Source organism: Homarus americanus, unplaced genomic scaffold (genome assembly GCF_018991925.1).
Source record: "Homarus americanus isolate GMGI-L3 unplaced genomic scaffold, GMGI_Hamer_2.0 scaffold31427, whole genome shotgun sequence".
Taxonomy (NCBI): domain Eukaryota; kingdom Metazoa; phylum Arthropoda; class Malacostraca; order Decapoda; family Nephropidae; genus Homarus; species Homarus americanus.
The window spans coordinates 351968-367174 of NW_024747261.1; the positions used below are offsets into that span (position 1 = coordinate 351968).

The window sequence follows — 15207 nt, forward strand, 5'->3', positions numbered from 1 at the left end:
TCCCTCCCTCCCTCCTTCCTTCCCTTCTCCCCCTCCCTCCTTCCTAAAATCATTTAAACATTCTTTCCTATTTCCCTTTCCTTCCTTCCCTCTCTTCCTCCTTCAATTTCCCGGAGGAAGAGGAGGAGGGGGGAGGGAAGGAAGAGGAGGAGGGGGGAGGTAGGAACAGGAAGAGGAGACAGGAAGAGGAAGAAAGAGGAGGGAGGGTTATAAACTTAAGTGAGTCTATCAGAGCTTCACACACTTTGCCTTCTTCCTCGATAACTTCTCCCGGAGTCAATGGTTCGAGGCCTGACTCTAGTGTGGCAGGAGGTACAGTGGCCTGACTCTAGTGTGGCAGGAGGTACTGTGGCCTGACTCTAGTGTGGCAGGAGGTACTGTGGCCTGACTCTAGTGTGGCAGGAGGTACTGTGGCCTGACTCTAGTGTGGCAGGAGGTACTGTGGCCTGACTCTAGTGTGGCAGGAGGTACTGTGGCCTCTGTCACGTCTGGCAAGTGCTGGCTCGTCTGGCAGGGGTTGGTCGTTGGCTGGCCGAAGGAATTTTAGACGAACATATTTTCGCCGTAGTTTAGGAACATTGTGTCCTGAGTCACTTGGTTTCGCCGTCGTGAACACAAACTAAAGGTATGTGCGTCTGGGAACCTGTGTGTGTGTGTGTGTTTGTGTGTGTGTTCCAGGAGGTGTGGCTGCTGGTCTGGTTGGTGTGGTTCTGCAAATGGGCGACATCAATGGTGATACAGTAGGCGGGGCGGAGCAGGGGCAGGGGCAGGGCAGGGCAGGACAGGGCAGGGGCGGAGGGAGTCGATGGTGGCCGTATAGGAAGACAGATGGGGGCATTTGTCTATGTTAGTCGACTAGGGAGCCGGGGGGAGGGGGGTCGTCATTACATTCCCCAACCCATCCATCTCCCCATCTTGACACTCACTTATCTCCCCATCCTCACCCCGCCTTATCTCCCCAAAGCCCATCTTCCCTGGCCCCATCCTGCCCTCTCCACACACACACACACACACACCTGTATGTAACAAAGAACTCGAAAAACACACATTCACACTCTTCCTCCCTCCTCCTATCTTCCTCCTCCTCCTCTTCCTCCTCTTCTTACCCTCCTCCTCCTCCTCCCTGTAAGTGAGTCACCACATTCGCTCACCTGGCAAAGGGTTGATAATTATGTTTGTCTTATTAACCAATCCCTACCCCCCCCCCTCTAACTTACCTGGATGACGTCAACAGGTGAATCAGAGTCTTGTAGGGAGCTCAGGTAGACACGAGGGTGACCTTCTGAGTGGCACTTGGAGGTCATGAGAGAGAGAGAGAGAGAGAGAGAGAGAGAGAGAGAGATATTATTCGTCTGTTTTACCTCGCTGGATCGTGTTCGTGTTGACGGGTAGGGGGCGGGGTGGTTGAGGGGGAGGGGGAGAGGAAGAGACCTCATATATTCCTCCCCACCACGCCTATATAATCACCCTCACATAAGCTCCCCTTTCTGTCCACATTCCTCTCCTCTCCCCTTTTCTCCTCTACTCTCTCCCCAACAACACCCCCTGGCTCCCCTCTCTGTTTATATTCCTCCCCTCCTCTCCCCTCCCCTCCTCTCTCCCTCCTCCCCCAAAATGAACAGAAAAATCGGCGGTTGACTACAAAAATCTCGGCTCCTAATTGGCCCTTTCACATTTCATTTCTGGCACGTAATTGGCCGTTTTAAAATGTTTGCTCGTAATTAGTCCGTTTAAATATCATTGCTCACTCATGATTGGCTGGTTGAGGAATGTTCTAACCATCGTAATTGGACGCTATTGGTCGACGATGCAACACCGTAGGAGAAAAAATTAACTCTGTGTGTGTGTGTGTGTGTGTGTGTGTGTGTGTGTGTGTGTGTGTGTGTGTGTGTGTGTGTGTGTGTGTGTGTGTGTGTGTGTGTGTAAATCATGGCACATATCAACAGGTTAATTGAACAGGTAGTGACAGGTAATTACACCAAGTGACACCCCCGTCGACGCCTTCTGCAGTAGTTCCACCACCACTAGGAACCTAACCTAAAACCTTCCTCCCTCCTCCCCTCTCATTCCCCTTCCCCCCCTCCCCCTCCCCCCCACTCTAGTTAGTATAGTCTCGTCAAGGTGTGGTTGTGTCACGGGAGGGGAGGGGAGAGGTGGGGATGGAGGAGGGGGGAGGGGTAGTAAGGGATGGTATTAGTCCTTCCTCCCCTCCCCATCACCTCCCCCCTTCCCCCCTCCCCCCTCCTAGTATTTTGTTAATTTAGTATGATGTGATTTTTTACAACGATGCTTAAAACTGTTTTCGAGTTTATCATTAATAGTAAATAGTTAATAGTACTTTTCTGGTCCCTCGTAATTAAGTGCGACCCATTGAAAGTGTGTGGTTGTACCGTGGGTGGTGTACCGTGGGTGGTGTACCGTGGGTGTGACAGTAAGATACATCAGGAATAATACGAATAATAATAATAATACTAATAATAATAATAATAATAATAATACTACACCAACTACATAACACACACACACACACACACACACACACCCTCTCTCCTCCTCCTCAGACAATGATAAGTTGGTAATTTTTGTTTTTATTATTATTGGGCACTCCCCTACATCCTTGTGTAAGGTGAAGCGTTTACAGCGCCCAACAGGGAAGCATGCTAAGTTCATGCTTGCCTTTATGTCTCATGAGTTAAGGGCGTAGAAGCCTGAAGAGTCAGAGGTTTATGTCATCAAGTTATTGGAAGCTCCAACAACTTGTCCCTGAATACGAATTCGCAATTTACACCAGGTACCTACTTTACTGCTAGGTGAACAGGGACTAATGGGGGCTAGGAAGTGTGTCCAAACAACTACCACCGGCCCAGGAATCGAACCCGCGACATTTCGCTTGCGAGGCAAGAGCAGTACCGCTTCTACTACCGGTCCCCCCAAAGTTGGTAATACATTATTCACAGTCAAAGCTGGAGAGGTCGTGACCTTCCCACTCACTCTCCCTCTCCCTCCCTCTCCCTTAACTTTCATCTCCTCTCATTATCATTATTATCATTATTATTATTACTCTTATTATTATTATTATTATTATTATTTTTATTATTATTATTATTATTATTATTATTATTATTGTCATTATTATTATTATTATTATTTTTTTATTATTATTATTATTATTATTATTATTATTATTATTATTGTCATTATTATTATTATTATTATTATTATTATTATTATTATTATCATTATTATTATTATTATTAAAAAATTCTACAAACCAACTAATTTTAACCCCTGTAAAACACGCCATAATTAATCCATAACAAAACAACAAACAAACAAAAAACAGTCAAAATAAGTAACCGGAAAAACAGAATTACTTGGAAATCGGATAACTATTAGGGTCTTAACCATCAAGGTATAGATTACCTGGCAACTCCACCTGACGCTAAGTATTTAAACCAATCAGCATCAACCGTGAGGGAAACTGGAGAAGCACATTAGCCAATCACAGTCCAGTAATCCCTTGCTTGTGTTACCTGCCAGTCCAAGCAAGAATTTTTTTTGTGTTTTATCCTAGCCTGACCTGACCTGACCTGACCTAACCTGACCTAACCTAGCCTGACCTGACCTGACCTAACCTGACCTAATTCCAAGAAAATGTATGTTTATCAGTTTAAGGTGAGGGGGTAAGGGAGAGTGGGGGTAAGGGGGAGTGGGGGTGAGGGGGAGTGGGGGTGTGGGATGAAGGTGGCACTAAGAGGCACTGGTGTCATCTTGGACTCAGGTGTGCCAGATGAGCCGAGGAAGCGAGAGGTGGAAACTACTGCTCGTGTGAGAGGGGGGAGAACAACCCCCTCTCCCCCCTCTCCCTCCCCCTCCCCACCTTCCATTTCTCCAACCCCGTTTCATTCATTTAAATCCATACTTGTATACATATGAATACTGAGTAGTGATTTACACACACACTCTTTCTCACGCACACAGTGATATATCAAAATACTGTACACACACACACACACACACACGTTAACACTCATATACACACACACACACGTACACACCCTAATACACATGTACACATTGATACACCCCAGAACACATACACGTACACATATTGAGTGTAGTGTGTGATATTATATGACGTCATAACTGGAGAGGACCAGGACGAACCAGCCAATCACAGCACCTGTAACACTGAACAGCCAATCAGTGAACGTTTGACATATGACCTAGAAAAAAATTCCAACCAATCAAGAGACATATGGGTGGGGGAGGGGCATAAAACGTGGACCAATCACCGGTAGGAAGGACATGCCCCTCCCACCAGTTACATCACATGACATTCAATAACCATTTCGTTGTCTAGTTGGGTCGTTAGGCTGCGCTGATCACCTCATTAAGCGACTGTAACCAGCTAATCCACCCAGGGAGGGAATTTTCCCCACCAAGGATCAGATAACTGGGGAATTTCCTGGGTTATCATAATACAAAATTGAACCGCTTGTGGACCACCGCAATAGTGACTTGAGCTGACCTTGTGTGGACCGCAGTGGTGACCTGACCTGTACCTGTGTCAACCGGAGCAGTGACCTGACTTGACCTTGTGTGGACCGCAGTGGTGACCTGACCTGTACCTGTGTCAACCGGAGCAGTGACCTTACTTGACCTTGTGTGAACCGCATTAGTGATTTGACCTGACGTGACCTGACCTTTTGTAGACCGAAGCAGTGACCTGACTTGACCTTGTGTGGACTGCAGTGGTGACCTGACCTGATAATAATTCACTTCTAGTTTTATGGCCAAATCTAGACTTTTACTCTGTGTGTGTGTGTGTGTGTGTGTGTGTGTGTGTGTGTGTGTGTGTGTGTGTGTGCGTGTGTGTGAGTTATATAAATAAAGAAAAAATAAATAGAGAAAAAGGAGAAATAGACACACACACACACACACACACACACACACACACACACACACACACACAAACAGCTACTCTCATTGGTCGATTTAATTACATCTCATTACAATTAACTATTCACGTCAGGTCATCAATAATCTACTAAAAAATAATTATACCGTTAATATAATCCATCGATAATCCATACGGAGATAATTTACATTGGATTAAATTATTATATTACGTACGATAAAACTATTTGTCGCCTGGGGAAAAAAAATTCATGTTCACTGGGTGGCGTACGAGTGATTACTGAAACAGAATTTAGCATCAATAACGGTAATTGACCTTTAAAATTCCTCTATAATGAGAAATGATATAAATTGAGGTTTTATTTTTGATGTAGAATTTTTTTTAATGCATTGATACGTCACTCAGTGTGTTAACCAATTAGAGAAGCCTTTAACACCCGGTCGTAACACGTCACTCGTCACGTCAACCAATTAGGACGCGCTTAGCAACCCACTTCTGGTCGTAACACGTCACTGAGCGCGTCAACCAATGGGAAGCATTTAACAGCCCACATCTGATCCTAACACGTCACTCATCGCATCAACCAATCAGATGCCTTCAATACCCTTATGATCCTAACACGTCACTCATCACCTCAACCAATTAGATGTCTTCAATACTCTTCTGATCCTAACACGTCACTCATCACCACAACCAATCAGATACCTCATTAACCTTTATTATTGTTGTATAATTACTATTTCATCATTAATTAACCCTTTCTCTCTCTATTACAGGTATGGGGACACCTGAACACACCTGTAGAGTACCGTATGTATACTGTGCAGTGTTGTGATAAACCTGAGTTAGTTTACCGAAGTTTGTGGTTAATCGACTCAATACTGGATAATCGAGTCATTACCCCGGATAATCGATTAATTACCCCGGATAATTGATTTGCTACCTCGGGTAATTGACTATCGACCCCGGATAATCGACTAACTACCCGACTACTGTATCCCCAACCGAACCCGGAAATACAGGAACTAAGTCAGGGTGGCACTAGGCGACTGGCACTAAGTCAGGGTGGCACTAGGCGACTCTGGCACTAAGTCAGGGTGGGGTAAAGTTAAGGTAGGTGGCCCTGTAGGTCTTGCCAGCTGTTAGTAGTAATAACAAGAACGATCTGTTATGTACCGTATTGCTCTTAGCTTACGTGTGTGTGTGTGTGTGTGTGTGTGTGTGCGGGCAGGGGGGTGACAGTACAAAGAAGTGAAGGCATGTAAGCGAGAAGTTAGAACTCACACACACACACACGTCCCAGGTAGTGAGGATCCGGCCAGCTAATTACACCATATTAACTAGCCAACACATCGTTAACCGAGGCGGTAATTGCTCTCTACTGTCTTCCTAATTAAGTGGCGATACCTGGTCTCTCTCTCTCTCTCTCTCTCTCTTCTCTCTCTCAGTGCCATTATTGGTAGCAGCATTATGGGGAGCACAAACGCCATTTTGGTAGACCAGACGCCATTTGGGAGAAAAACGCCATTATTGGTGACAGACGCTTAGGAGCACGCCTTTGGTAGACAACTTATGGGAGCAGAAGCTTATAGACCAACGCCTTATGGGAGCAGCAAATATTGTGACCGCCATTATGGGAGGAAACATTGGGACCGACGCCATTATGGGGCAAAACGCCATTATAGGTGAACCAGACGCCATTATAGGTATAGAGTGATAGCACCACTTAACACCACAAGACTTGAATGTAAACAATGACACGTGGGTTTATTATGTATATTGAGATTACCTGTTAAGTAACCCCACCCTACCTTAGTACACCTGGTGATTTAACACACACACACCTGCCGGACGCTACTTTTGTTCCGTCAGATAAAAACAAAAACAGATTGGCATAGTTTTTACCCTCACCAAATTGACTCGACCTAAAGAATGGAAGCAGGGCAGTGTGGCCCTTCCTACAGCCCTCCTTCAGTAGTCCTTCAGATCACGGGTAGTTTTATAGAGCTTCGGATATATTGATATAAGAAGCGCCTGACTGACTGAAGGACTTGGTGTGTGTGTGGGGGGGTGTACTGTGCAAGTCGATCTCTCTCTCTCTCTCTCTCTCCTCAAAACTCCCTTCCCCCTCCCTCCCCTCTCCCACACATCTCCCCACCCCCAGGTTCATTAAGCTCCCCAAGTCTAGGTGTGTTTGAAGTATTAATTAAACTAAATATTTTTATCTGCAACCATCCGTCCTGAGCTCTTATATGTAACCTGGATTTATTAATACTTGTCTACTATATAATCCAGATCTCTCTCTCTCTCTCTCTGGTAGCAGCTGAAGCAAATACAGTAACAAAAACACCAAATACAGTAACAAAAACAGCGAATACAGCAAATACAACAGCCAAAATAGCAAGTGCAGCAACAATTACAGCAACAAAAACAGCAGTAAAAGGCGAACAGCGTCACAGCACCAACTGAAATATAATGTTGACAGCAGTGTGGCAGGAAGGGGAGGGGAGAGGAGGGGGGGCCGAAAGTCTCCTGCAGTCGCGTCGAGAAGCCCATGAGGGGGGGGGCGTGAGAAAGAATAAAGGAGAGGAGGAGACGGAGTAAAGGAGGGGTGAGGAAGAGGGAGAAGAAGATAAAATGGAAGTCAATATGAGAGGAGGGAGAGACAGGAGGAGGAGGAGGAGATGAATAAAGACGGATAGAGAAGGGGGAGGAGGAGGAGGCAGGGAGGTGGAAGAACAAAGAGGAGGTCAGGAAGGAGACGAGAGGAGAAGGACAAAGAAGAGGAGAGGAGGGAGAAAAGAGAGGGGGAAGAAGGAAGAGGGGGGAAGAAGGAAGAGGGATAAAGAGAGGTGAAGACGAAGGAGGTGGGGAGGAGGGGGATCTGGGCTTTGATTCCCTCCCCTTCCTAGCCGCCTTCCCTTCTCTCACCCCTCCTCCTCCCTCTCACCCCCATCCCCACACCCCCTCTCCACTCCCCAAGTTCCCATTGTGACACAAGTCTACACGTCAGCCTAAGGACTTCTTTGTTGTATTAGTCAACGCCACACCCCTACTACCACACCACAACCACACCAGCTAGGCCACATCAGCAAGAATTAATGTGGCTTTTATTAGCGTCTTCAAGATGGGATTTAGGAAAAGGAGAGAAAGCCACTTGGCTGTTTGTTTGTAGAGGGGTGATGGGGAGGGGGGAGGTGGGGAGATGGGGAGGGGAACTGTAGGGTTAGGTTAGGGCGTTGTGATGTTAACATACCTCTCACGGCGCTGTGTCATAAACCCAGCCCATTGTTACAGAAGAGTGTGTGTTGTGTCGTTACCTCACAACACAGTAAGGGTCTCTCACAACGCTACCTCCACCTACTTGTTATTTGGGTGCATGAAATATGGCTGTCGTATACCGTAGAGCTTATCACACACACACACACACTCTCTATTTTATCGAGAGAGAGAGAGAGAGAGGGGTATTGGGCAGTGTATGATGAGAGAGAGGAGGGGAGAGGTTTATTATGAAATACAATGAGAGAGGAAAAGAAACAAAAGAGGAAGAAGAGGTAGTGAACGTGATGGATGGTTTAATATCAGACTCGGCTGAAAATCCTCACTCCAGGGCCAACAAATGGGAGTGCCAAGGTGCCATCCCTCGGCCCCACTTGTTGACACTGGCTCTCTCTCTCTCTCTCTTCCTTAGTTCTTCCTCCTCTTCCTCTCCTTCCTTCTCCATAACTCGACTTCCTTATATTATGACGTCACGTGTTGTTAGGCAGTTCCCAGGGTTGTTATCATCGTCTGTGTGTGTGTGTGTGTGTGTGTGTGTGTGTATGTGTATGTGTGTGTGTCAGGCAGTGCTCTCAACCAGCTGACAGTTCACTCTAACTTCGTCCTGGCGGAGATATATGAACCGAGAGTTGTATAGTAGTGGAGTTAGTCTAGTGGTACTCCAGGCTACAATAGTCCCCGCTCCACTATACTATATGGAGTTAGTATAGTGACAGGAGTGAATATAGTGGTGGTACTCCAGGCTACAATAGTTCCCGCTCCACTATACTATATGGAGTTAGTATAGTGACAGGAGTGAATATAGTGGTGGTACTCCAGGCTACAATAGTCCCCGCTCCACTCTGCTTATCGTTTAACTTAAGAATTGGAACTTTTCGACACACACACACACACACACATACACAAGGGCTTAATCCTATAGCTACAGCCAACACCATCACGCCCTTGGCCTCTGTGTAACCCTCAAGACACTTCAACTTTACACCAATTTGCGAGAGGTGAAATTATCTAAGTTTGTCCTTCTTACTCTTGATTTTACTTTTTTCTGTCAATGGCTGGTGATAGAAAACGTGGTGTGGCTGGAGGGGGGAGAGGAGGGGGATGAGGGAGGGAGTGGGGAGGGGGTCATATGTGAGGTAGGGGGTATTCTTCCTTAGTGAGAGACCTACTGCATTTCAAATGTAAACAAAAAATAGGTTGCTTTTGTTTGTGTGTGGCTTTGGGTGATGGTGTGTGTGTGTGTGTGTGTGTGTGTGTGTGTGTGTGTGTGTGTGTGTGTGTTTGCCTCTTTTGTCTGTCTCTGTTTACACAATAAAAAGTGTTTGTAAATATTATTGTTTTTATTTAGATAGATTAGATTGGGATTAGGTTAGGTTAAGGTAGATTAGGTTGGGATTAGGTTAGGTTAAGGTAGATTAGATTGGGATTAGGTTAGGTTAAGGTAGATTAGGTTGGGATTAGGTTAGGTTAAGGTAGATTAGGTTAAACCAGGTTAAATAAGGTGTGGGGTGTCTAATCCGGACGTCATCCAGACCTCGTGTTTAACATATCAATCTTATTTTGATTTAGTGAGTTACTTTACAGTTGTGTGTGCAGTCTTTGTGTTGGGAGGGCTTGTTTGTATGGCCGGTGTACCGTGTAGGATTAATTCAGGTGTGTTGTGGTGAGTGGAGACGATGTTTACATACCTGTGTCTGTTATACCTACCTGGCCACATACACACGGATACACTCATACATACACAAACACACACACACATACATACATAGAGTACCACAATAAAACCTCTCTCTCTCTCTCTGTTGTAATTGTAAACACGAGAGAATAAAACAGGTTAACATTGTATACTCGCCTAAGGTAACTTTTCTTTGTGTCTTCCCCCCTCCACACACACACACACTGTATACTCAAGCATCCCACAACGCTCCGATTGCATTCCATTTTTAACCTAATACTGAAGTGTGGGGCAAAAAGAGAGAGAGAGAGAGAGAGAGAGAGAGAGGTTCACTCCACTAAGGTTTGGTTCACTCTGGTTGGCTCCGCTAGTCCTGGTCATTATTTATACACAGCAGACTCTCGAGCTTTCATCTGATTGGCTGACAAATACAGACCAATGGGCGGCGGGCATTTTTCCACGGGGCTTTAGGCAAACTACGCACCGATTGGCTGACGAATGAACCAATAAGCGGTGGGCATTTTTCTTTCCAGTGGTTTTGGGGCGGTATTTGTGTACGTACTGTGTGTGTGTGTGTGTGTGTGTGTGTGTGTGTTTTAAAGGTCACGTCTAGGTATTCAAGGTTACATACGTGTTATTTAATCTTAGGGTGGAGAGTCTTATTGTTCAGGTGAGATTAATATCCATACGTTTCAATATACCTGGTGTTAATTAAAGTCAGGTGTGTTATGGTGATTAAGGTAAGATTGTCTTTATTGTGTATATTGTGATGATGATGATGGACTAACACAATACTCACTAGCTATGACACCATACACCACATACACCATCATCACCATACCTTGCCCCACACACACACACACGCATCATGATTCTCCCTTGTTTATGCAGACACTAACTCAGGTAATCTCTCTCTCTTCCACAACAGGAGGTCCGCGAACTGCTCTCTGGCTACCTCGTTCACAGCGTCCAGATCCAACCATCGAACGGGTCAGCGCGGGTGTTGTTAGCTGAACCTGAGGTGCTAGAGGCGTGGGCTAAGTCAAGTCACCACACCCTCAGAGGTCACAAGGTCACCATCTCCCCCTCCAACACCGAAGGACTTCTGTGTGTGGCTAGACTACCTTCAGATTGCACCGAGGAGGAGTTTGCAGGACTGGTCGGATCCCTGGGCGAGGTGTCCTACTGTTTCCTCATGCGGTCAGAGAAGACAGGTCAGTTAAGCTACTGTGTGTGTAATGGAGGGGCCTCAGTGATGGCTACTTAGATGTTGCTGCCACCATTACTGTCACCATTATTACCATGAGTTCTGTTATCTCCCTCCAGCACCACTACCATCACACCCCCCCCACCCTCATTTCACCTCCCCAACCACCATTCTTCCCACCCTCACCCCCCTCCCCCAACACCTAACAACCATACACAAGGAGGCTTAAAAAAAACGAATTTCCTCCAGCGAGTCGTTTCCATTTTACGACTTCGTTACCCACCTTATTATATGTGAAGGCTGGTGATGACGAGGCAGTTATTTCATTTGGTGACTTCAGAAGATGTTTACCCTCAGCGCTGAGTTAGGTTAGGTTAGGTGTTGGAGGGGGGAGTAGGAGGGGGAGAAGGGGGAAGAGGAAGGAAGGAAAGAATCGAAGTGGAAGATGGAGGGGAGAAAGAGGAAGTAGTTGGAAGGAAGGAAGGAAGGCAGGCCAACCCCCCCTTATACCAGACCATCTTCGTGTCCTTCCATTCTATATAATTGGTTTCCGTGTGGGGAGGCGAGGGGGGAGGGGTTAGTGGTCCTGGGATGTAGGGGATGAGGGGGGGGGAAGGGTCATTAGTCCAGGGCGTTTTATACTCGTAGGCAACCTGGACTCAGCGACATGTGTTCCTACAGAGAGAGAGAGAGAGAGAGAGAGAGAGAGAGAGAGAGAGAGACATCCTCCTACGCCCACACTTTGTAATCTTGTTAGACCGACCAGACTCCTCCCCCCCTCCTCCTGTCTCTATATTGATATCTATTTATCTATCTTTCTCACTCTCCCTCCCACTCATCCCCACTCCACTCTCTATCTTCCTTACTAGGCCCCTTTCCCCTCCTTCTCTTCCTTAACCTCCCCCACCCCCACCACCATAACCCCACCACCCACACACACATAAACTCGACATATTAAGTTATAAGGCTTACTACTACTACCACCCCTTGACCCAGGCCGTGTGACCTCCTGTTCCTCCACTATGTATTATTTCACCTAACCTTGTATAACAGCGGTGTATACATAGTTGTGTGTATGATGGTGTGGAGGCGTGTAGACATATAGGTGTGTATGTTGGTGTGTATACTAAGTTGTGTGTATGTTAATGTGTAAGGTGGCTGTGGTGTAATGGTCACCATCCTCGCCTCGCAAGAGAGCTGACCCGAGTTCGATCCCCGGGCTGGGTGAAACTATGGACAAGTTTCTTTACGCCATTTGCCTCATTTGCCTCTGTCTACCCAGCAGTAATTGGGGACCTGGATGTTAATCGATTTGTGGATCGTATTCCCGGGTAATAGTTAGCCAGTGCAGTTGGCGAGTTGTCCGGTCTTCTCGAACTGGGTCATGCAGCTCGTTAACTCAGGGTGTAGTTGTTGTGTAGGCGACAGCTTCTACACCTTAAACAAATTCACACCTAGGTGGCCGGCCATGCTGGTTGGTAGGTCACGTATAACTGTTGTATTATTATGTATAAATTATATACTATTGTTGTATGATAAGGAAGAGAAGGGGGAAGGGCAGGAGGAGGAAAAGAAGGCAGTAGGAAGAGAAGGAGGTAGGAGGAAGGTGGAGGGGGCAGCAGCAGGAGAAACATGTAGGTACTTCATAGAGTAATCAAATTTTACCCAAGTTTCCCCCTGCCATTCTACACCAAGACACGCAACCCACATTTTCTTTGACACGCTCTCGCCGTCACCCCCTACTACGTTAATACCTCCGTCTGCGTCCCCTAAGGAGGTGTGTGACCGTGTTATTGAGTTTGTACTCCTGATGGTACCAAGAACGCAATATGTCAGGTCTTGCTTACCGGACACGTAGCGACAATGAGATTTAACCCAGAGTAAAGTCACATTATAATGGCCTCTGTGTGTGTGTGTGTGTGTGTGTGTGTGGGTGTGTGTGTGTGTGTGTGTGTGGAGAGAGAGAGCCTCGACCATAACTAGATACGTTCACACACACACACACACACACACACACACACACACACACACACACACACACACACACACACACAGGCGTCAAAGTATATAAACTCTGTATTTCCTCTGCCTTTGCTGGCCATTTTGAGTATGCAAATAAGGCCGTGAGCTTTATCGAGTTATGAAAGTTTGGCGTAAGAGTGTGAGTGTCTCAGCCCTCAGTGTTAGAGTCTTGAGCCCTCAGCGTCAAGACCCCAAGCCCACTTTACCTAGCACCCCCCTGAAAGACGAGACACGCACATACAAACACGTCCTTTTCTCATTTTACATATTATTGATGTAATTGTGATTTGTCTTATATTATTACTATCATCATATTATATTTTATCGCTATTACTGATACTATTAACATTATTATTACTACTATTTTCACTATACCAATCACCATTAACAAAGAACATCATACCTACACTATACCTTCTTCGTTGTGACCACCAGCAGGCGAGAGCAAGGGTTATGGATTCATCGAGTACGTGACGAAGGAGGTAGCACTGCAGGCCAAGTCGGTGTTGGACGGTCGAGAGCTGAGGGATTCAGTGCTCGTGTGCGACTGGCTTGACCCTGGCCACGTCACCTTTGCTTCTCTCCACTCCACCTGCCTCTACGTCGACCGCCTGCCCAAGGACTACAGGGATATGGGGGAATTCAGGAGAGTCTTCAGTAAAGTCACCAATCCTCCATACTGCCAGGTTAGTTGATAGGGGTTTTCTGTAACGTTTAAGGGGTTTTCTGTAACGTTTAAGTGTCAGTGGTTTGTTATGAGTAAGTTAGGGTTTAAGTTGAGCTCTAATGTTCGTCACTGGTTTAGACAGATGTGTATTGAGCTTATTCTTTAAACCTGTGTGTACTGGTCTTTCTCACTTTTTCTCACATTCTTTCTCTAATTCTCTCACCTCTCACTTTTTCTCACATTCTCTCTCTCTCTCTCTCTCTCTCTCCTCTCTATAGCCCCTACCAGCAGCACCAGTAGCCCCCACGTCCGGTAATACAATCTCACCACCTCCTCCCACAGATCGCGATGCGTAACGGGGCTCTTCAGGACTGGGGACTGGTGGAGTTTAACGATGCGGACGACGCCGAGGAGACTCAAGCGACACTCAACAACTATAAGCTACGTGGCCACAGTATCCGGGTCCAGTACTGTATCCCCGGCGTGAGGGCGATCAACATCTACATGAAGATACTGAATGATCCGGTCAGTCACTTTCATTGTTTGGTTGGGTGGGGATGGGAGGATCTTGTTGTCTGCAGGGATGGTAGTGGAGTATTGGTGGGTGGAGGTGGGTGGTGGGTGGAAGAGTGGGTGGTGGGTGGGTGGAGGAGAAATCTAGTGACGGAGCCTCTTATCAGGTAGGTAAATACGGTCGCCACTACCACCACCAGGCCGCCACTACCACCACCAGGCCGCCACCGCCACCACCAGGCCGCCACTACCACCACCAGGCCGCCACCGCCACATTCCTGCTCACCACACCATTACCATCCATATGAACCTCTTAATCTAGTACGATCGCCTTTCACCTCTAACCTCTGTATGGTAATGGGTGACAGGCAGGCAGTTTTGACCTGACCTGTCCTGACCTGTAGGAATCTAGTGCTTTAATAATGACCTGGGTGACCTGAGCATGACCTAGCGAGAACTGGGAGACTTGAGTGTAACCTAACGAGACCTGAAGATGACCTAGCAAAATGCCTGAGGATGACCTGGATGACTTAAGAGTGACCTAGCAATGCCTGAGGATGACCTGGATGACTTAAGAGTGACCTAGTAATGCCTGAGGATGACCTGGATGACTTAAGAGTGACCTAGCAATGCCTGAGGATGACCTGGATGACTTAAGAGTGACCTAGCAATGCCTGAGGATGACCTGGATGACTTAAGAGTGACCTAGCAATGCCTGAGGTTGACCTGGGTGGCTTAAGAGTGACTAACGAGAACTGGGTGACTCGAGAATGATCTAACCCTAAGGATGACCTGGGGGTTAAAACCATCGTGACCAGAGGAGGAGCAACAGAAGAGACAGAGGACACGACAGCTAGGATACGAGTCTGGTATTGTATGGATGGAGTCAGAGAATGGGGTGACACGTGTGGCAATTTGTATGG

The 15207-nt window shown here is 46.7% G+C and overlaps 1 protein-coding gene across 1 annotated transcript; it reads left to right on the top strand.

Moving 5' to 3' along the window:
• Positions 1-10774: 10774 nt before the first annotated feature.
• Positions 10775-14296, top strand: LOC121879539 (ribonucleoprotein PTB-binding 2-like; the record flags this gene model as incomplete). Its single annotated transcript, XM_042386196.1, has 3 exons — positions 10775-11089; positions 13543-13790; positions 14114-14296. Coding segments are annotated over exons 1-3 (450 nt in total), but the record flags the coding sequence as incomplete, so codon positions are not given.
• Between the last annotated feature and the right edge of the window lie 911 nt (positions 14297-15207).